General features: G+C 43.7%; 4 protein-coding genes across 4 annotated transcripts; 2 read left to right on the forward strand and 2 right to left on the reverse strand.

Annotated features, from left to right (window-relative positions):
* The first annotated feature begins 321 nt into the window (after positions 1 to 321).
* LOC138934929 (histone-lysine N-methyltransferase SETMAR-like) lies at positions 322 to 1,112 on the forward strand. The gene is made up of 2 exons (XM_070299083.1): positions 322 to 705; positions 942 to 1,112. The coding sequence occupies exons 1-2, from the start codon at positions 322 to 324 to the stop codon at positions 1,110 to 1,112; spliced, it is 555 nt and encodes a 184-aa protein (XP_070155184.1).
* A 1,703-nt stretch (positions 1,113 to 2,815) lies between these two features.
* LOC138934930 (interstitial collagenase-like) lies at positions 2,816 to 5,366 on the reverse strand. The gene is made up of 3 exons (XM_070299084.1): positions 4,306 to 5,366; positions 3,035 to 3,419; positions 2,816 to 2,839 (listed from the first exon to the last, which is right to left on the reverse strand). Exons 1-3 carry the CDS (start codon positions 5,364 to 5,366, stop codon positions 2,816 to 2,818), a joined length of 1,470 nt encoding a protein of 489 aa, XP_070155185.1.
* Positions 5,367 to 14,345: 8,979 nt separating this feature from the next.
* On the forward strand, positions 14,346 to 15,730 carry LOC138934931 (tropomyosin-like). Its single transcript, XM_070299085.1, has 2 exons — positions 14,346 to 15,053; positions 15,536 to 15,730. Exons 1-2 carry the CDS (start codon positions 14,346 to 14,348, stop codon positions 15,728 to 15,730), a joined length of 903 nt encoding a protein of 300 aa, XP_070155186.1.
* Positions 15,731 to 20,226: 4,496 nt separating this feature from the next.
* Positions 20,227 to 21,333, reverse strand: LOC138934932 (uncharacterized). Its single transcript, XM_070299086.1, has one exon. It carries the CDS (start codon positions 21,331 to 21,333, stop codon positions 20,227 to 20,229), a length of 1,107 nt encoding a protein of 368 aa, XP_070155187.1.
* Positions 21,334 to 21,576: the final 243 nt, after the last annotated feature.

The raw sequence follows: 21,576 nt of genomic DNA on the forward strand, positions 1-21,576 counted from the left end.
ACAGTCAAAAAGTGGTTTGGCAGATTTTGAAATGGTGATTTCAACATGGAGGATCAACCCCGATCTGGACGGCCTTCTGGCATTGATGATGACATTGTGCATGCCTTAGGGGAAAGAAACCCAAGGATTACAACTGCGGATATTGCTGAGAGGCTGAACATCGATAATTCAAGCATTTTTCGTCATTTAAAAAAGCTTGGATACATTTCCAAGCTTGATACGTGGGTGCCGCATCTCCTGACTGAAAGGAATAAGCTAAACCGCATGACTGTGGTTCTTTCTCTTCTCGAACGTAACAAAAAAGAGCCTTTTTTAGATCGAATGGTAACAGGCGATGAAAAGTGGATTCTCTACAAAAACGTACAGCGAAAAAGGACATGGAAAACAGCAACTGAAGGAGCAGAACCCGTAGCAAAGACTGGCTTGCATCCGATGAAGGTGTTGCTGTGTATTTGGTGGGATCGCAAGGGAATTATTTACTTTGAGCTGCTCCGACGCGGCGAAACAATCACGGCGGACAAGTACTGTGAGCAACTAACTAGACTCGCTGCAGCTATTCGAGAAAAACGTCCGATTTTGGCCAATCGAAAAGGCGTCATCTTCCACCACGACAATGCTAGGCCACACGTCGCTCAACAGACGCTGCGAAAACTGCAGGAGTTGCAATGGGAAATTCTGCAGCACCCGCCATATTCTCCAGATATTGCGCCTTCAGATTTTTATCTGTTCCGGTCTTTGCAGAATAGTTTAAATGGCAAGAATTTCAATTCCGAGGAAGCTGTCGAAAACCACCTTACAAACTTTTTTCAAGAAAAACCAAGTTCTTTCTTCAAAAATGCAATCGACAAGCTTATAAATCGTTGGAAAACCATTGTAGAAAAGAATGGAGACTATATAATTGATTAATAAAAGTGTCATCTCTAAAATATAATCTATTGAAGTTTATATTTAAATCGGGCACGAACTTATGCAATCACCCAATATTTATCTCTATTGGCAATGGTCAGTCTTACAATTGTTCAATCCCGCGAAGCGGAAGCGCGGCGAATGTTAAGATGCCTTTACATGACAGCGTCAAGTGTCGAGCGTCGAGTGTTAAGGCTTCTGAGTAGTCGCCGTGAAACTCCGTGTTGACGGTGGCGACATAGGAATAAAGATGCTGCGGTAGGAATAAGAACTTTGTCCAATGACTTATCATATAAGTGAACTGGGATTTATATGTAACTTTCGGCTAGATTTTTTTAGGCCTATTGCTCGCTGCTCCCCTCTTATCCCTCGTTCCTTAGCAACGCATCACCGCATCGTGAATCGTAACTAAGGATCGCATCACTTAGTCTCAAGAACGTGCGTATCACAAATGTGATAGCACAATACTTTGATAACCATAAAACATAAATATTTTAAATTGTTATAGAACGTACATCTACGTAATTAATAATAGAATAATAATTATTTTTGTTATTAATACAAAATAAAATATTGAATAGAAAATTTTAATGAGAACCTCTACTAATAGAGTATTGTGCTATTATATTTATGATGCGCACGTTCCTGCGACTAGCAGTGGAGGACGCGACTTTAGGATCACCGAAATGAAAAAGGCTTTTATAGTGTAGTACTCTATCAGAAGAATACTTGAGCAAAGGGATAGAGCGCAATGCTCAGCCATTTCCAAGAAAATGATTTAAACGATATGGCTTTCCTTATATCTGGCTCCGTTATATCAATTAGCGAAAAGGCGGTGTAGCTCGGGCATTAAGCATGTGGCTATCACGCATCCAACCCGGGTTCAATTCTTGTCCCTGCCACTCTTTTTCTCATTCTTTTTTCATACAATCTATTAACGAATATTTATTCATGTAAAATAAAGTTAATTAAATTAAATTTTTTTTAATTTGCACTTTCGGAAGGTAATTTTCTTTTAATTTATTCACGAAACTGGGCATAATTTTTGTTAAACTTACAACCTTATTATTTTATGCATTCTATTCGGTATAAAATGAAACAAATAAAACGCCACTATTTGAATATAGTTATAATTTAATACAAAATTACAAACAAATGTGTCAAAACTTATTCATCGTTATTATCACTAACATCAACATTCTCTATAGATCGGTTACAATTATTCGGATGATACTTGTCGTAATTACTTGAGTAGGATAGTAAGGCCGGTTCTGGCTCAGTTTTGTGTGAGTGTGAGAGAGAGGGTATCGTTGGGGAGTAAGAGAGAGAGATAGTTTCGGAGCAGTTTGTTGGCGCCCGAGGGATGGAGAGCGGGCTGGGCGGGTGCATGGGGGGGTAAGTAGGGTGAGAGGGGAAGCGCGGTCGGGGGGAAGCGGTGGGTACGAGTCGCCGAGAGCGCTCGAGAGATGGCGTTCGGGGGTGGCGGTTCCTCCCGATTCGCGACCTTGACGCGACTCGCGCTTCTAGCGCGCGGTCCGCCGTCGCGATTCTTTAGGGGGGCGCGCCGCTTCTAGCGCGCGATCCGCCGTCGCGATTCTTTAGGGGGGCGCTTCTAGCGCGCGATCCGCGAGCGGGCGGCGGGCGCCCGGCGTCGAGGGGCGGGGGATCGTCGGTGGGCGGTCGAGCGGACGGAGGGGCGTCCCTCGTCGCTCTCCTCCTCTCGAGGCGCGCGTTAGCGCGAGCGCGCTCGTCGCTTTAGCGAGATGGCGAATCTTCGAGAGGTCGTGAAATAAAGAGATATCGTCGTTCTAGCGAAAGAGGAGAGGTGTTTTTATTGTTTTCTTTTACAAATTTTTTTAATATATTAATATATTAATAATACGACGATACGAGTACGCGAGCGAGCGTATCACGATTCTCCGAAGAGCAGAGCCTGCAGTTCGCAATCGATTATATCGTTGCGGTCGAAGTTATCGCTCTCGCGTATCATCGCGGGAATAAGCGTCTTATCGCGAGCGCCTGCCGCGATGTCGAGGAAACGAATTAGCTTGTTGTCCACGCGCGCGGTTAAACCGCTTAAAGATGCAACGATGCGGTTGACGCAAAGTTCCAGATTTAATATATTTACGACGGTGTTCTTCGATACGGCTAGGCGAATTTTAGGCGTTTCGAGACGAAGTATTCGGAGATTGTTGAGTTTGCCGAATCGTAGCGTCAATTGTCCGATGTGTATTGGCGTCGGGCGCGCCTCGTCGCGCTCGTCGGAGCGAAAGTGCGACAGGAGCGTGGGTCGTAGATCGAGCAGTTCCTTCCACGTATCCGGCGTTAGCGAGATCTCTTTGCCGTGACAATCTCCGAGGACGATTTCTACGAAAGAGGGTCGGCTGACGTTAACGCTAATTTCCAGATGTTTATATGCGGTTTTGGTCAATGGATAGCGTCTTCCTAAGATTCTGAGCGGTCGCGCGATCGAGACGTCCGCGTCGTGTTTTGGCGTTCGATCGCGATCTCGTCTAAAAAAATAGATATAAGCGATGAGAGAAACGGTGTTAGCGAATTATTAGTTCGAATAAATGTTCGATAGTCTTACCCATTGTCCATTTTAGCTTTTTTAGCGTATTCCGCGCTATCTTCGCGGTCTCGTTCGGTTAGTCTCGATCGATCGTCGAATGAGTGTTGCTGCTGCGGTTGCCCCTCCATTGTCGCGTACATTGTCGCTCGTTTTTTCTCGTTTGTTCTTTTTCGCGCGTTAGCTTCGGTGTTCTCCGTCAATAATGAAGCGCTTAATGGATGGACGGTCTTTATATACTCGCGTAGAGATCGCTTCTTCCCCTTTCGCGCGTTTTCTCTTATATATTCTATTTTAAAAAAATAACGGTAGGGTCGCTCTAGTCGTTCTCATCGTCGATTCTCTCTTTCTCGATCGTGTCGCTGAGACGATAGACGCGACTAAGTAGATCGCGCAATTGCCTTAGCAGTCCATCCGTAGGACATTCGATGCCGAGCGCGTGTAGATCGAAAGGACCCGCCGAGGTTACGGTATTTGTAAATTCGTTGAAGGCGTAGAACTGACGTTTGGCGAAGAAATATAGATTGCCATCGATGTATCGGAAGGCCGACGTTATCGCGGACGGAATTCCGGGAAATATATCTTTTAATGGAGCGTGTCTAATGACTATCATGTGACACTCGTCGATTTCCGCGACTTTATCATCGTCGTATATAGCGTAGGTTCGTCCCGTGTGCGTATTTATCGCCGCGTTGATTTTAACGTTTCGGGGAAGTCCGATATCGTGGAGATATCTCGGCCAGCCCGATTTTAGTTTAAGACTGGGATATTCCGCGAGGTAGATCGAATCGTTCGCGAATAGCGCGAGATCGCCCGAGGGTCTTCGATACGCGGCGGATAGACGCGTGAAATTCGCCGGTAGAAACGTCGCGTAATCCGTGAGCGTGATGGGTCTACCGTAACGCTTTTCGGTCATGTCGACCGACCATATGTTGCGGCGATTAGCTATATATAATCGATGATTCATTATTAGCGCGGCGTCCACGCGTCGTAATGCGCAGAGATCCGCACGCGCTGGGTCGGTCGGCGCGACGCTCGTCGTCGCGGGCGCCGCGGTGGTCGCGGGAGTCGCCGTTGGATAGTTTCCGTCGTCGTGAGATCCGTACAGATTCTGTATAGCGAGAATGTCTTCTATGCTCAACTTAACTGGAAATTGATTCTCGATATCGGGTATATACGGGAACATTATAGAGTCATTGCGCATACTATGCTGTAGACCCAATGCGTGGCCGATCTCGTGCGTTAGCGTTTGTAGCAGATGATGCGTGTCGGGAGGATTTTTGTTTAGATACACGTGCCATGGTTCGGAATCGTCGACGTGTATCTCCGATGTGAAGTCGGTTGTTCTAGAGGGAAAAAACGCGTGAGCTAGGGCTCCTCCCGGACCGTCGAAGGCCGCCGGGCAAATACCGACGTTTCGGCGATTCGCGTAAGTGTGCGCGCCCGTTCGATACGATATTAATATATCGGGGTGTAACGGGTCGCGTGCGAAAGTTAGCGATGAGTTCGCCGCCCATAACGCGAATGCAGTTTCGGCCGTTCGCGAGATTTCTTCGCTAGCCATCTGAAAATTCCATGCGAGACGCGTCTTCGGCCATTTTCGCGCGATCGGGCTATACGCGCGATCGGGAATATCTGCGAGACCGCATCTCGGTTTACGCATAAGGTGAAGCGTAACGGCGTTTAACGCGCCGTTTCCCGATAATTGATAATATTCTTGAAACAGCGATAGCGCGCGACGCAGAGATGTCGCGTTATCGGACGACAGTGATTCTCCATCGTCTTTTAGAAAACCGTATACGCGCAGAAAACGAAGCGCCTCGATTCTTTCCGAGTCGAAGGGCGCGGCGACCGTCGTAGCGACGAGCATCGTCGCTAGAGTGAGAACCATCCTCGTGTTAGTCATCGCGCGAAACGGGAAAAACGCGGTAAACTGTTGAGAGACGCCGAGTGCGATTGATTCGCGCGTTCCGCGAGACGCCTATTTTTATCGGTGACGAATAATGTGGGTGGGTGGGGAGAGGGAGAGGGAAACGCGTTTCTTTCGGCGTCGAACGTTTGGAATGCGCGTTATCTAACGGACGCGCTCGAGTTCCTCTTTTGTTTTTTCTATTTTATTATTCGTTTGTCCTCTAAGAAGGACATTCGATGAGCGATTAAAGATATCCCTTTCAACGATGCGCGTTATCTAACGGATGTTTTCGACGTTCGATGAGCGATTAAAGATATCTCTTTCAACGATGCGCGTTATCTAACGGATGTTTTCTGTTATTTTTATTATTCGTTTGTCTTCTAAAAAAACGTCGAACGTTTGGAATGCGCGTTATCTAGCGGACGCGCTCGAGTTCCTCTTTTGTTTTTTCTATTTTATTATTCGTTTGTCCTCTAAGAAGGACATTCGATGAGCGATTAAAGATATCTCTTCCAACGATGCGCGTTATCTAACGGATGTTTTCGACGTTCGATGAGCGATTAAAGATATCTCTTTCAACGATGCGCGTTATCTAACGGATGTTTTCTGTTATTTTTATTATTCGTTTGTCTTCTAAAAAGGACACTCGATGAGCGATTAGAGATATCTCCTTCCGGTAATGATAAATTAGAGATATCTCCTTCCGGTAACGATAAATTAGAGATACCTTTAAATATCCCTAGATACTTTTTTCCGGCGATGATGATCTCATTGTTCGCAAGGTATTCGGAATGCGCATTATCTAACGGATGTTTTTGTTATTCCTATTTTTATTATTCGTTTGTCCTCTAAAAAGGATACTCGATGAGCGAGTAGAGATATCTCCTTTCCGGCAACGAAACGGTTGCGGAAGGAAGATGCGGCGCGATCGATAAATTGTACCGCAACATCCCGCGCGTCGATCTTTATAAAACGCGAGATCGTTTCGAGAAGCGTTAAAGTATTCTCGCTCGCGAGATAACGAAGCGCGAAACGACGGAACGTGAAGTGACGAGAATTAAAATCGGTCGTGAACTGTTCGATATGGAACGAATCGAACAGATCATTAACGCGGCCGATTATATTAATGTAAACGGGGACTTAATCGCGATAAAATCCTATGTTCTGGGAGACCTCGCTACGGATTTGCGTGTGGAAGCGCAAGGTGTTATCGATAATAGTCCGGATTCGTTTAGACTCGCTTTTCAGTTAAACGAAGACATAGATATCGCACATTTAATGTAAGTATCTAATTGAAATTATAATAAATTATAATAAATTATAACAAATTATAATAAATTTTATTAATTTTTACTTTTATTAATTTTTACTTTTATTAATTTTTACTTTCATTAATTTTTACTTTTATTAATTTTTACTTTTATTAATTTTTACTTTTATTAATTTTTACTTTTATTAATTTTTACTTTTATTAATTTTTACTTTTATTAATTTTTATTTTTGCATTTTAGACAAGAAATAGAGAGCTGTGTAAAAACAGCGCGAGAATCGCTTTATGACTTAATAAATAGAACGAAAACTATGCTCGCACAAGCGCAAAGCGTTCATAGCGCATTGCGCGACGCTCGTCGACGCGGCGAGCGCGATTTCGCCGTTCCCGAAGTTAGGCGAGTCGTCGCATCACAGATCGATGAGGAGCCCTTCGCCGTTCCCGAAGTTAGGCGAGTCGTCGCATCACAGATCGATGAGGAGCCCTTCGCCGTTCCCGAAGTTAGGCGAATCGTCGCATCACAGATCGATGAGGAGCCCGAATCGCGACCGATCGGCGAATTACGATCAATAGAGGACGAGGCCGAATCGGCGACGGTCAACGAACAAATTACTCCGTTCGACACGGAGTAATTTTACGCGTTAATAAAGCGCATTTGTAAGATATAATTTTTATGAATAAATGTTATACATTAAGCGAAACGTTGATTCTTTACGCTTTTCTTTTCTTCTTTCGTATCCTCTCGTTCTCGCGCTTCTCGTAATAACCATCTGTATCCGTATTAAGTATATTTAAATAGTATATTTAAATAGTATATTTAAATAGTATATTTAAATAGATTTAAATAGATTAAAATTTCTATAATTAAGTTTATTATGCGATCGCGATAAAATAATATCTATGGACAGTTATAAATTTATAATTAAGTTTGTTACGCGACCGCGATAAAGGATGCGACCGCGATAAAGAAAAAACGCGGTTTTTTCGTGTAACGTATATTTTGCAACAATATATAACATATTTATGATTAAACTTATAGATTATTTTAAATTAAAATTTCTATAATTAAGTTTATTATGCGATCGCGATAAAAATTTCTATAATTAAGTTTATTATGCGATCGCGATAAAATAATATCTATGGACAGTTATAAATTTATAATTAAATTTGTTACGCGACCGCGATAAAGGATGCGACCGCGATAAAGAAAAAACGCGGTTTTTTCGTGTAACGTATATTTTGCAACAATATATAACATATTTATGATTAAACTTATAGATTATATAATTGACTTAATACATTATAATTATATTTAAAATTTAAAATATATAATTAATTTGATACATTATAACTTAAATTTATATAACTTAAATTTATATAATTTAAATTTATATAACTTAAATTTATATAACTTAAATTTATATAACTTAAATTTATATAACTTAAATTTATATAACTTAAATTTATATAAAATCAATCGCTCATATTGCGCAAACGATCGCGTCGCTCAAACCAATAAACGTGCAATTTACACGCGTTTTCTAACGCGCAATTTTTCGCGTAGTATCCGCAATGAAAGGCCCGCGAAGCGTTCAGAGTCTCCAGACGTTCGATATCTTCGTAATCGGCGTCGATAGTCTCGACAGAAACGGTTATATCGCGATCGTCGGCGACGTTTCCTAAGATCTCGATTAACCACTTCTTCTTCTCGTGACCTTTGACATAGATCTGCACCGTCGAATCAGGGTTAGATCCTCGACATATGGCATCTCGAACGAGTTTTTTCATCGACCCATACTTTGTGTGTCCATCGTTCCACTTTAGCTGATGATGATTCGATATCAACCAACACGCTCGCGATTTTTCCGCTCTCGTGAGCAAATCCCACGACATCGGCGAGCGAAAGATGTGATGCGTCAATTCCACACCATTTCTTAACACGGCTACTTCTTTCACGACGAATTTTTCGTTAACTACGAAACCTTGAAGATCGACAAAAATCGGTGTGTCCATCGTCGTTGTTAGCGATACTCGAAGTGTTTCTTTCTAGATTTTTCTAAGCGTTTTATTCTGTCTCCATATTTTTTCGAGTATCGTTGCGCTTACACGATTCTGCGCACGACGTTAGTAAGCGGATTGTATTCTACCACTCGATCGTGAATAATAAGACAGTAAGCTGTGGTATTAGAGGGGATGTTTTCCTTGCAGTCGAACTCTATGCGAACGTCCACAGTGGCGCTTTTAATTGACTCGTTCTGTCGAGAACAGTCGATGACTACGAGTGGGCCGTGAATTAAAAATTTATCTAGATTTAAGAGTGTTTCGTCGTTTTCGCATCCGTAGTACGTTTTTCGAAATTTCGAATACATATCGTATAATACGGCGATTTTATGTTTATCGAAATCTAAATTCATGTCATCGTAAGGATAAAAATCGGAATTAAGATACAGTTTGACATTAGTTAGTTTACAATCGTCGAATAAAGAAGGCTCCTCAGACAGAACGTTCTTCTTTCCAGATTGTAGCGCGAAGATAACATATCGCGGTTTCTCGAGTTGTGTTGCCGCTTTAACGGCCCACGAGTGTTTGGTCGTGCTCTGTAGAAGCGGAAACTCGTAAAGATCCCATGAGCGAAAAGCGACGCTCAAATATCGTCCACTATCTAACGTGCGCAATAATCTTAATTTATTAACATCATTCAATACTATATGAGGCATTCGCCATTGTATTTTTAACAAAACGATTTTAGGTTCTTGTGTTTCGCGCGATATAACGCAATTGTTATCGTTGCGCGCTCGTATTAAAATAAGCTCATGTCGCGCGTTGATCACAACGCGCTTGTAATCTTCGCAAAAACCTAATAGCACGTTAAGAGGTACGCAAAAATTAAAATCACCGATTGACGAATGAGTTGTTGCTAATAAGTCCCATCCAGCGTTTTTTAATATTTTACTTTATTCGACTGTCAGCGACACGTAATTTTTAATCGTACTCGTTATTCCAACGTTTCTGTTTCGATCGATCTCCACGCCATCGAGCTCGTAGCGAATTTCCTCGAACATAAACGCCGCGCAATTGTTCACTAGTCTCGTCACCGATGCGATTTCCCCTTGCGCGCTCGGTGCTTCCTTCGACTCGAGTCTGCTTTCAACGTAGAGAAAACTGTCGCAAGGCAACGTGTACAAATCTTGCTGTTGTATAGGAATTCGTATCTCATCGCTATTTCCGAACGTAGTATTGGCGTAAGGGTTGTACGTGTGAGTCTCAATCTTGACGATGCGATCGTCGAAGATCGGCTCCCTACTGATACTTAGAATGTCGCACATTCCGCTTTTTACGAAGAAGCGGTCCTCGGCACGACGAAACCCAAAGAGCGCAGAAAAGTCTCGTTGGCGACGGTTAGTCTTCCTCCCTTCTTCCTTCTCTTTTCCGCGTTTAGAGGCGACGCGACAGCGATAATGGGCGCGTTTCTCGCGTTCGATCCGTTCACTACGAGCATCGCGCGCTTCTCTACCGTTTTCGCCGCACGTGTAGACGAATCGTGATCTCCTCGCCGCGAAAATCGATCAATTTTCCGTTTTGGTTCACAACACGCATGTTTATATCGGTAATGGTCCGCGCGATGATCGGAAGGTAAATGATCTGCGTTGGAATCTCCGACACTTTATATCCGGGTGGAACGTTAGGCGCGAATTCATGTATAGTATGCGCGGATTTGTTGTTATGATACGCTCCTGTCGTGACGTTGCACTCTACTCGAATGAGATTAATGGCCATAATATTTATCGGTTTATCGGATGCGTACCATTTATTTGGTTGTAATACGCGAGACGAGAAACCCAGGAGCGAACCGATATTATCGGGTTTTGTGAAATTTACTCGATACGCGCACTTAATTTCGCTTCTCATAGTGTTATCGTTACCGCGAAGCGTTATAGAATTTTCACTTTTATCGCCATTCTTATCGTCTTCGAAATAATCGTCATCAACATCGTATATGTAATCGTCATCATTCGTTTCCGGTTCTTCGTTTTCGTTTTCGCGTTCTCGTTCCTCCTCTCTCGCTCGTTGTTTGTGACGAATCGCCGCTCTTAGATACGCGTTTATAGCGCTTAATTCGTAAGATCCTACTGGAATCTCGTCATTATCGTCGAAGTAAAATTTATTATTCGTGGAATTTATATTCGGTATCGTATTATAGTTTCGAAATTGGTTAAACCTAATTCGTAATCGTCGTCGTTTAAATCGAGAGGCGGAAAATAACTCGCCGCGAGAACACTGCTTCGTCCGGAAAGAGTGAGAGTCAGCGACATGATCGGCGAGAACGATCGAACTGCGTTCGATTGGCGAATAACGGTTGATATTATAGTCGACGATTCCTCCAATCAACTTCTCGGAGAAATCGAAGACTCAATTGTCCACAAATATTCTGATCGCGCGTCTGCTCGGAGCGACGATTGTATCGAATGTTCGCGTCGCGCCCGAGATAACGCGCGAGTTCGCGCGGAGGACGAAGATCACCGAAACCGTCGTAGTAAATTGCGTCGTCCCCTTTTTTCGCGTACGCTACCCAATGAGTACCTGGTCCGGATGCGTCATCTAAATTCACAATGCCGCTTTCATCGCGGCGCGCTTGCGACGGAAGCGCGTTGCGCATAAACACACCTCTAAAGTGAGGTACGCGCGAGAGTATCGCCGCGCGATTTAATTGTTCGTTTGTCGTTGCTCCGACGGATGGGAGGATCTTTAGCGTCTGTTTACGCGAAGTTTTTTTTTAGCTCTTCTTCTCGTTGAGGATACGCCACTTCCACGTTTGTACGGCGCGAGATATAAACCGCGACCTTCCATCGCGCGATCATGGCGCTGCAACTCTTCCAGTTGTCGTCGCGCTGCTTTGTGATCGTTCACCGCTTTCGCGATTCCCGCCGCTCCCCCGGCCAAAGAACCGAGAGCTCCCAATAACGGTAGCAGGGGTAAAAAGCCGCCGCGTTTCGCTATCGGAAGCGTTCTTTTTCTCGTAGCGATTATTCTTCTTTTATTCTTTTTTCTCTTGATTTTCGTTGTACCCATTCCAAGTTTTGTCTTCGATTTCATAGCCATCCATACAGCCGCCGCGGCGGCTCTCTCGCCGAGAGTCGAATCTTTAGCCGCGACACGTTTGCGCGCTCTTTTGGCGAGCGCGTGGTCAGCGACGTGTCGATCAGCGAGCTCGCCGCTTCGCGAGTACGCGATATCGTGCTCGCGGCAGGCCGCGTCCAGAGGATTGACACCTCGATCGCCTCACGCGAGTCGTTTCGCAAGACGAGTACCCGGCCCGCAAAATTGATATCCAGGTATATGTATTTCGAAAGGGAGTGCGTTTATCGCTCTATTCAACAAGCCAGCGCCATGATTCACACCGTACTGCTGTTTCGCGAATTGCATTCGCCGCAATCTTTAACAAGCGGCGCCGGACCGTCAATGTGTGTTCGTTGTCAAGGGCGATTATAATGCTCTAGACATCGACGGTAGCGCCGCACCTCCGGATCCACTTTTATATATTCAGGCAGTTTCTCCCACAATCGTTCTACGTAGCGACCGAAATGCTTTAGTAAAATTATTTTTGGAATATACCGCAATTGATCGGTAGTGAAATCGAGAATATCGTCGCCATCTATTAGTAAGATAAACATCTCGATTCACCGCTCGCAATTTGCTACTGCGCGATTGATGGCGATCTATTCGTATATAAATAAAAAGGTTTCGCCCTGCCTCACGCGAGTGTACCGCGCACGCGCGCAGCAAGAGGAATGCGTTTCGTGCGGCAACCGATCGCGATAAAAGTGACGAACCTCGACAATAAAACGCGACCGTCGAAAAAAACGCGTAGACACGGTCGTCTATTACCGAGCGCTATTCGCTGCGTCATTTGCGGGCCTTCTAGTTGCGGCAAAACAAACGCATTAATAAGTTTATTGGAGAGTCCGCATGGCGTACGCTTCGAGAACGTTTATGTTTACTCAAAGTCATTACAGCAGCCTAAATATCAATATTTAGAAAATTTATTAACACCGATGGAAGATATAGGTTATTTCACATTTTCTAATAATTTTGACGTTATTTCACCCAGCGAAGCTCTCCTGAATTCGATATTCGTGTTCGACGATGTAGCGTGCGACAAACAAAATACTATCAGAGAATATTTCGCTATGGGTCGACACTCGAACGTCGATTGCTTCTATCTGTGCCAAACGTATGCTAAAATACCGAAGCATTTAATTCGAGATAACGCTAATCTGTTAATTCTTTTTAAACAAGATGGTACTAATTTACGTCACGCATACAACGATCACGTGAACACGGATATGTCGTATGAGAATTTTCACGCGCTATGTCGTGCGTGTTGGCGATATAAATATGGTTTCTTAGTGATCGACAAAGATAGCGCGCTCCGCGCTGGTAGATACAGACGAGGATTTAACGACTTCATTGTACCGTAGAGCGATCAGTTGTCGCGAATACATCGAACGCGTCGATCGCTCTCTCGTGAGTTAGAAGAAGTTGCAATGGCTTCGACAGATATCGGTAAACGCGAAAAGACAGCAAAAGAGATAGCTAAAACGCGTGCATCGATTCGTAAAAAACACAGAGCATTGAAGACTGGAAAAATGGAAAACGAGATCGCGATAGAGAGTCGTTTCAAACCGATCGTCGAACCGCTGCGGCGCATCGCTGATCGCGCCGAGCGAGACGAGATAGAGCGAAACGAAATTAAACGCGAAATGATAAAACAAGACGCAACCGACATTTCACCCTCGACGAGCGTCGAGGAAAAATGGAAAGACGAAGCACTAACTCCCGTTTGGAAAAAACCTAAAGCGAAACAAATACGCGCTCGACGACGATTGAACGCCGTTTCTACTCCATTAAACGAGTCTTCCGTCGAAAGAGATCCATTCGCGCGAAACGAAACCGAAGAATATGAAACGTTCGAATCCGAGAGTCTTGAATCGCCCTCGATGCTCGAAATACCCGTTAAACAAATTTCGCGAATTTCTCAAGATCGCGAAATATCGCACGGTCGACTAGGACCGTTAGGGCGAAAATATATGGGGACTCTTCTCGGCGGAGAAGCGCCGAACGAGATTGATCACGTTTACGGAGTTTACATCGGCGAGAAAGGTGCGATGCTCGGCGATAAGCGATTTGACGTAGACGCGAATGATTCCATATTTATAGATGAGATTAAATATGTCGGTACTCCCGGTTTGTATGAATTAATTTTTATGAAAATTCCTAATAATCTCATATATACAGAAAAAGATAAATTAACATACAGAAGTATATTGTTAACAACGAACGCTCATAGACGTGATCATGACGCTAAAAAATCTGTCTTAGGAAATAAAGGATATAAATACAAATTTATTATCGCTCCGCTTATTCACAACAGCGGCGCGAAAAAAACAGGCGCGGGTCGCGTATCATCGACTATGCGTTTCACGAACAATAAAATCGATTACGTCCATTGGGACGATCCAAACGAATTAGTGGATCGTCTGCGATTGTTAGACGCTTCGCGTCGAGCCGGCAACAACGCTCACGAAAACGAGATTCTATCGATAATCGAGGAGCTTCGCGAAACAGGAGCGATCGTATAAATTGAACTGTCGCGTGGATGACCGTCACAGTCGTACGCGGAATTCGCGATGTCCGTGAGCAAATTTGGCTCGCCTTTAAAAAATCGAGGCTACGACGCGAGAACCGGAAGACTACGTCCGGCTATCGAGTCTCTGCGAAGTTACGTGCGCGATAACGCGCTGTGTCTAAGCTCTTCCATCGAGTACGACGCGAGAGAGCGTAAGATAAAACGCTTAGCTCAACCTGAGGAAGACGCCGATGCGACAAGCAAAAGCTACGTCGAGGGAATCACATCGCAATTGAGAAAAGACGCGAACGAGGCGGGGCAAGGCGTCATTCTACTGTTCACGAGACTCGCTCAGCTCGATAGCGCTTTAGGTAAACGAATAGACGTCGCGGAGAGTTTCGTTTCCGAGATAAAAACGCGCGATGACGTTCTAAGTAAACGAATAGATGCTGTAGAAAATTCCATTTCGAAAATAGAAACGAGCGCTAACGCTCTAGATAAACGAATCGATGTTTTAGATAAACGAATCAAAGGTTTAAGCGATCAAATCGAAGTCGCGAAAAAAACTATATCGCTTAACGCGACGGAGTTCTCGACGAGAAACGCGAACGATCGTAAAGTAATGTTCAATCAAGGTAAAGCAATACAGGAACTAAGTCAAAAATCGCGTATCGCGGCGAATTCCGCGGTGAAATCCGAGACGAAGATACGAGAATTGGAAAATTCAACGTCACGATTGAAGAGAGACGCGGACGAGCTATCGGGAAGAGTGAGAGAACTGGCAAAGATTAGCGGGAGCGGCGAACCGCTCGAAAGAAAGATTAGCGGGAGCGGCGATCCGCTCGAAAGAGAGATTAGCGGGAACGGCGATCCGCTCGAAAGAGAGATTAGCGGGAGCGGCGAACCGCTAGAAAAAGAGATTCAATTCAACGTTATTCTCGAGACAAAGAAAAAAGAATTATGAGCGTTAAAAAACGAAGACTAGTCGAGGAATTGCACGCGCCCGCGAGAAGAAACTTCTCGCGTCGTCGCGTTGCGGTGCGCGGGTACGACGACCTATGGCAAGCGGATGTGGTCGAGATGCGTCCTTACGCGAGACTCAACAAAGGCCACAACTACATACTCACCGTTATCGACATATTAAGCAAATACGCATGGGCTGTACCGCTTAAGAGCAAAAGCGCGAACGAGGTTACTCGAACGTTATCTAAAATAATACGAGACTCTAAGAGGTGTCCGAAAAATCTACAGACCGATAAAGGAAAAGAATTTTACAAATTTTGCGAAGAAGCACGAAGTAAATCATTATTCGACATATTCGGTGATGAAAGCGTCGATAGTCGAACGATTCAATCGTACGCTCAAAAATTCTATGTGGAAGTACTTCACGCTAAACGGAACGTACAAGTGGATCGACGAGTTACCACGACTCGTCGAGGAATATAACACGCGAAAACATCGCACTATAAATATGAGACCTGTCGACGTAACTCCAAAAATTGCTGATAAACTTTTAAATACTGTATACAGCAATATAAAAATCGCGGCTCCGGCGAAATTCAAAGTAGCCGATCCGGTACGCATCAGTAAATTTAAGACGATTTTCGAGAAAGGCTTCACACCCAACTGGACTACAGAGATTTTTCGAATAACTAAGATACAACGGACTAATCCCGTAACGTATCTATTAAAGGATTCGCGCGGCGAGCCGATCGCTGGAGGATTCTACGAGCACGAATTGTTGCGCGTTGGCGATCCCGACGTGTATCTCGTAGAAAAGGTGCTGCGTCGAAAGGGTGACAAGATTTACGTGAAATGGTTAGGAATGGACGAATCGCACAATTCTTGGATAAATAAAACAGCTGTATTATGATAAAAATGTATTTTTATTAAATAAAACTACATATTATATATATTATACATATTATACATATTATACAAAATTGTAGACATGTTAAAACTAAAATAATCGTATAATTATAAAACAAAAAAATCTTAGAAAAAATTGTAGACATGTTAAAACTAAAATAATCGTATAATTATAACAAAGAAAATCTTAGAAAAAATTGTAAACGTTAAAACTAAAATAATCGTATAATTATAAAACAAAGAAAAAAATAATAACACAATACAATTAAAATTAAGACTTGCGAAAATCGATTAACCGTTTAAATAATCGATTAGAGTGATTACCATTATTAATCTTTAAATCGTATAATTATAAAACAATCGTAATTTTGTACGAGTTCTCTCTTGCGCTCCATATAAATTCTTTCTCGCGCCGCTACGCGGCCGCCACATCCTGCGTTCTCTCTTTTGCGCTTTATGCGGACTCTTTTTTATATTTTATATATATTCTTCATCGCATTCTTAAGTGAACGTCGTATCTCGCGGTAATTTTATTCTCGCGGTGGCTTTATTCTCGCGTTGCTCTATATATAACACTTTCAAGAATATAATAAAGAGTCATGGAAATCATCGATCTGTCCAATTCGCGGCAAATCTCGACTCGATTTATGGCAAATTCTCGCATTCTGTCTCGTTTGCATGTAGCATAATATATGTTCGATGCCAATGAGATAGAACGCGAATTTGCCAAATCGAGTCGAGATTTGCCAAGACTTGGACAGAATGGTGGTTTCCACGACTTTTACATCGCAAAAACACAAAAAGTTCGTTTTTTGGCGTTATTTACGGATTTTTTCGCGTTCTATACGAGTTCTCTCTCGCACCGCTACGCGGCCGCCGTGTCCTGCGTTCTCTCTTTCAAACTTTATACGTACTCTTTCTCGCGCTTTGTATACATTCTTTATTACGTCACTATGATAATACTAAAACTCGCATTAACATCTTTTTCACATTATTCTATATAAAACACTTCCGAGAGCATAATAGAAAGATCGTGAAAATGTACGATCAGTCTTATAATATCTATTATATATAAGACTGATCGAACATTTCCACGATTTTTTATTAAAATCTATTATAAATAAAACCGATTCATTTTTATTATTTTATTAAAATCTATTACAATAAATTATATTCAAATTATATTCAAATTATATTATTCGCGCAAATTTGTTCTTCGAAACGATTCGTAGAACGTCTACCGATGTTTTTTCGACGCAACCGTGAATTATATCGAAAATACAATAGTAATATATTATTTATAAAATATGTTTATACTAACAATAAACTACTAACTAAAGTTTAAATGTTTTAAGAAACGTATAGTATTTTTTCGCTCCCTACAACGGTATTTTTACTAACTAAAGTTTAAATGTTTTAAGAAACGTATAGTATTTTTTCGCTCCCTACAACGGTATTTTATAATGTCCCCACGGTAACGTATCCGTAGTTCCCGATATCGTGTATCGTTTGTCATCGTGCGGACTGAGCGCGATCTTCAATTCCGATACTGTATACATCTCGTGTAACTCGGATCTTATACAAAACTGCTCGCGCTTCATCTCGATCCCCTGTCGAAGACAGCGCGCGTAATCGTCAAACGTTATCGTTCTCGCGACAACGCCGCTCTTAACACCCTTGATTCTTTTCGTATCGCTTTTACCGGCGACTCGCAACGCGTACATTTTCGCTCTGAGTCCAATAAATTCGGTCATAATCGCGCCAGCGTTCTCATCCTTCATCGCACCGGGTATTTTTTTATTAGCGAGAGGCATTCCATACGCATTACCCATTGCGTAATCGCTCGTATCGAATTTGTCGATATCGCGTTTCATATTCTCGTATATGTCCTCGCACTCGACGCGATAAATGAGACTATCCGTATCGGTGTACATTATTTTACACTTATCTCGATACAATGGTAACATGTACTCGTAGTGAAATTCGTATAAACGAATCTTAGATATATCGAGAATACACATACCTACATAAATCGGTTTATTGAACTTAACCTCGAGTTTACGCAATTCTACAGCTACGAGATCCTCCGCGAAAACGCTTCTACTGTGAAAATTCGGCTTCGCGATCATCGCCTCCGCGCCGTATCGCCCGTCCCATCGAGTCACGAGTCGAACATTCGAATGATTGCGTACGTTCTCCATAGTTTTGCCAAACACGGCATTATTCATTAATTTGTATAGATTTTTCTCAAACTCGTTTTTCGCGTTAATTCGTAATCGTGTATTCAGTTCGATGTATTCGCGCAGCCATGAAGATTGCGCGAATCGCAATATTCTGTATTTTCGTAATGCGTAATCCGTGTCTAACGCATTGCTGCAAATTGCGATAATATATTACGTAACGGTTCTTATCGTACAGTGTGGCGAGAAGCTTCTCGTCTCGTTTTCCGGGCGGCTTATCGCGCGTCGGGCAGAATGGCAAGTCAGCGTGAGAATCGTGAAGGTTGGACGGATATGCAAGGTCGACCTCTAGAATATAACCGATAGGCGAGTCCGATGTCACGGACATTAAGTCAACGCTCGACCCATCGAAAATTTTCGTAAGGCAACGATTGACACATCGCCCATCCATACAAATTATTTATATCGAAGTACATGAGATACGACGATGGTTCCGAAGGATCGTATGACTGTAAATATTTGTTATTAGCGCGCGCGTATCTGTTGGAACATTGACTTAGCCCGCCGCGTATTCCGCGTTCCACGAACATCACCATATCAATGTCGGTTAATAATTCGAATCGCACACTCGTATACTTTAACATAGCGTCCCATGTGTATCCCGGTAACGTGTAATAATATGCGGGATCTAAATTATAACTTCTCATACACGCGTCACGAAAATTTTCGAAAACATCGGCCAATAGAAGAACGTCGGTCTTTAAATACAAATCGCTATAATCGCCTAACGTTTCGACGCGAAATCGCTCCCAGACTCTTATCGCGCGCGCGTAATCGCTCTCAGATATCGCGTCACCGGTTAGCGAACTGTAAAAAGCCTCGCGCGGCGGTAGACGAGTCTCTAACAATTTATCTACATCGTCGACATACTCGTACGGAAATACACCCTTTCGCGCGAGAAGCTCGAAATCGGCGTCGCTAAGATCGGAAAATTCCGAACGCACGATCCTCAATTCGCTTTTGTCTAAATACGACGCCAATTTCTCGAGACTCGCGCTTAGAAATTTGAAAGAATCCACGAAACGCAATTTCAAGCGTTTTCCGAACCTTCCCTCGTCCCACGCATCTTCGACGTTCTTCGTGAAAGAGATATACGTTTCTTTCGTTATCGGCAATATTTCCACGCTGCCGGGAAAAGCGTTAGCTACATCTTTAATGATAAAATGCGCGTCGTAACCCGATAAATTGTGAAAAAATACGGGGATTACGTAAGTATCCTTATAATTTAAATTACAATTCGAATGCGCCGGACCTCTGTACCGTCCAGTCAGATGACAGTGATCGCGCACGCGAGCGTCTCCCAATTCGAACGGTTTCTCGCATATGCTGCAGCGCGTCGCGTTTACGAATCTCTCCCATTCATCCGATGTAAGATTCGTCATAGGAGCATCGATATCGAGAATAGTCTTCGCGCGAAGCGCTAGATCGTGCAGTTCTTTAACGAACCACAATACGCAATTTTCACCGCGATAAGCTCGAGTAGAGCTAACGCCATCCAGCGCGCATCGCGCGTAATATCCGGCGCTATAGACTTCGTGATGCTGAACGATAGATGTATTCGACGTTCTCCTCTCCTCTTTCTTCTTCAGTACGCATTCGAGATCAGCGTACACCACGAATGGAAGTCGCTCCTTTCTACTATAGTTGCGAGACTCTAACCATTTGTCGTCTTTGGTAGGAAGGACTATAGCGCACTCGTTCATCCTTCCGCAGTCCACGCTGTGAGCCGATAACTTATCGCTCGTTCGAAAATAGTGCATGCATCTGCGACATAACGCACATTTTAAATCTCGCGCATTATCAACATCGCGCGACGATTTTTTAAATTAATACTCACCGATCGCATATATGCGACTTATGTCGTCTACCGCTCAGTTGCGAGCCGACGAGTCGCGACAGATTCTTGATCCACGCGAAATGCGTCGCGTCATCTCGTCGCGTCGTATCGTTAAAATACAGCAGATTAACGTGTCTGTCCTTTTTATCGTCAGTGAGACGCAAAGGAACAACGCGACAACCGCCTTTTCCCTCCTTTTTACTTCGAACGGTATACACATTAATAGATATGTCGTTAATACGTTCGAATCTAGTAATTTTGTTCAAACTCATAGGAAATTTAACGTCCTTCAGATTCAGCACTGTCGTGTAATGCGGATACGAAGATTCCCGACCCGCGTTTTTTTCAGCTGGATACAGAGCGGCGACCACCGCCCATGCAAAACACGCATTGTCATTAGATTGCACGTTTATCACCGCTTTCTTCAACACGATCTCTCGCGGTAATGTGACGTGACATCCCGCGTGCATAGGATTGTATCTGTTCACGTTCACAGTTAAATTGAATATTCTCGATAACGCCCATCCGCTATCGCGCTCCTGAAATTCTTCCAACGAGGCTAGAGTAGCGTCGACCACTCGCTTCTCGTACCACTCTCGCAAGTCGGAAAGAGGTAGAAGCGGATAATTCTTCGTGACAATAGTCTTAACATCGATCTTGTCGCCCGAAACGAACTCGCCAATAAACACGGTATTGACCTTAATACCGTTATATTTATTCATAACATCGCGTATTCGATCGAGCACGGTATCTCTAGCGTCCTCGAGAAATCGTCGAGGTTCGATATAATCGAAATTAATAACCGCGCCGGTTAAAACGCGTCTAGAGAAAGCCGTCTCGATCTCGGACCACGAGAATCCCTCGCGTTCCTCTACACCGCCTCCCACGCGTTCGAAACGTCGACGCAGATCGTCTCTCGCGCCCGTTAATCGAACGATTCGAGCGATAAGAGAATTGATCGCTCCGGTCGATCTCCCTCGGCGCTCTCCTCGACATCTCTCCTGCAGAGACTCGAGACACTCGTCGCACCGTCGCGCCCACGCGCGATACGCGTCCCCCGTCGCGACGTCCCGCGCGCTATCGAGAAGATCGCGCGCCTCCATCTCGTCACTCGTCGTCTAACGAACGCCAAGATTTTTTACAAATAAACCACGTCTCCTCCTCGTCGTAATTCTCGATGTAGAACAAAGCTCTCGTCTCGCAGCCGGCGCACCAATTATTCGACACGTTGAAAACCTCGTCGACGAGATCGCAAGCGGGCACCATCTCGCTATACACCGTTTTCGTCACGTGCGTCGATACGCTTTTCGCGAAACTCGAGCTACGCGCGCAATACGCGCAATATC

This window comes from Polyergus mexicanus, unplaced genomic scaffold, assembly GCF_030449975.1.
Source record: "Polyergus mexicanus isolate NDT 795.1 unplaced genomic scaffold, iyPolMexi1.0 SCAF_7, whole genome shotgun sequence".
Taxonomy (NCBI): domain Eukaryota; kingdom Metazoa; phylum Arthropoda; class Insecta; order Hymenoptera; family Formicidae; genus Polyergus; species Polyergus mexicanus.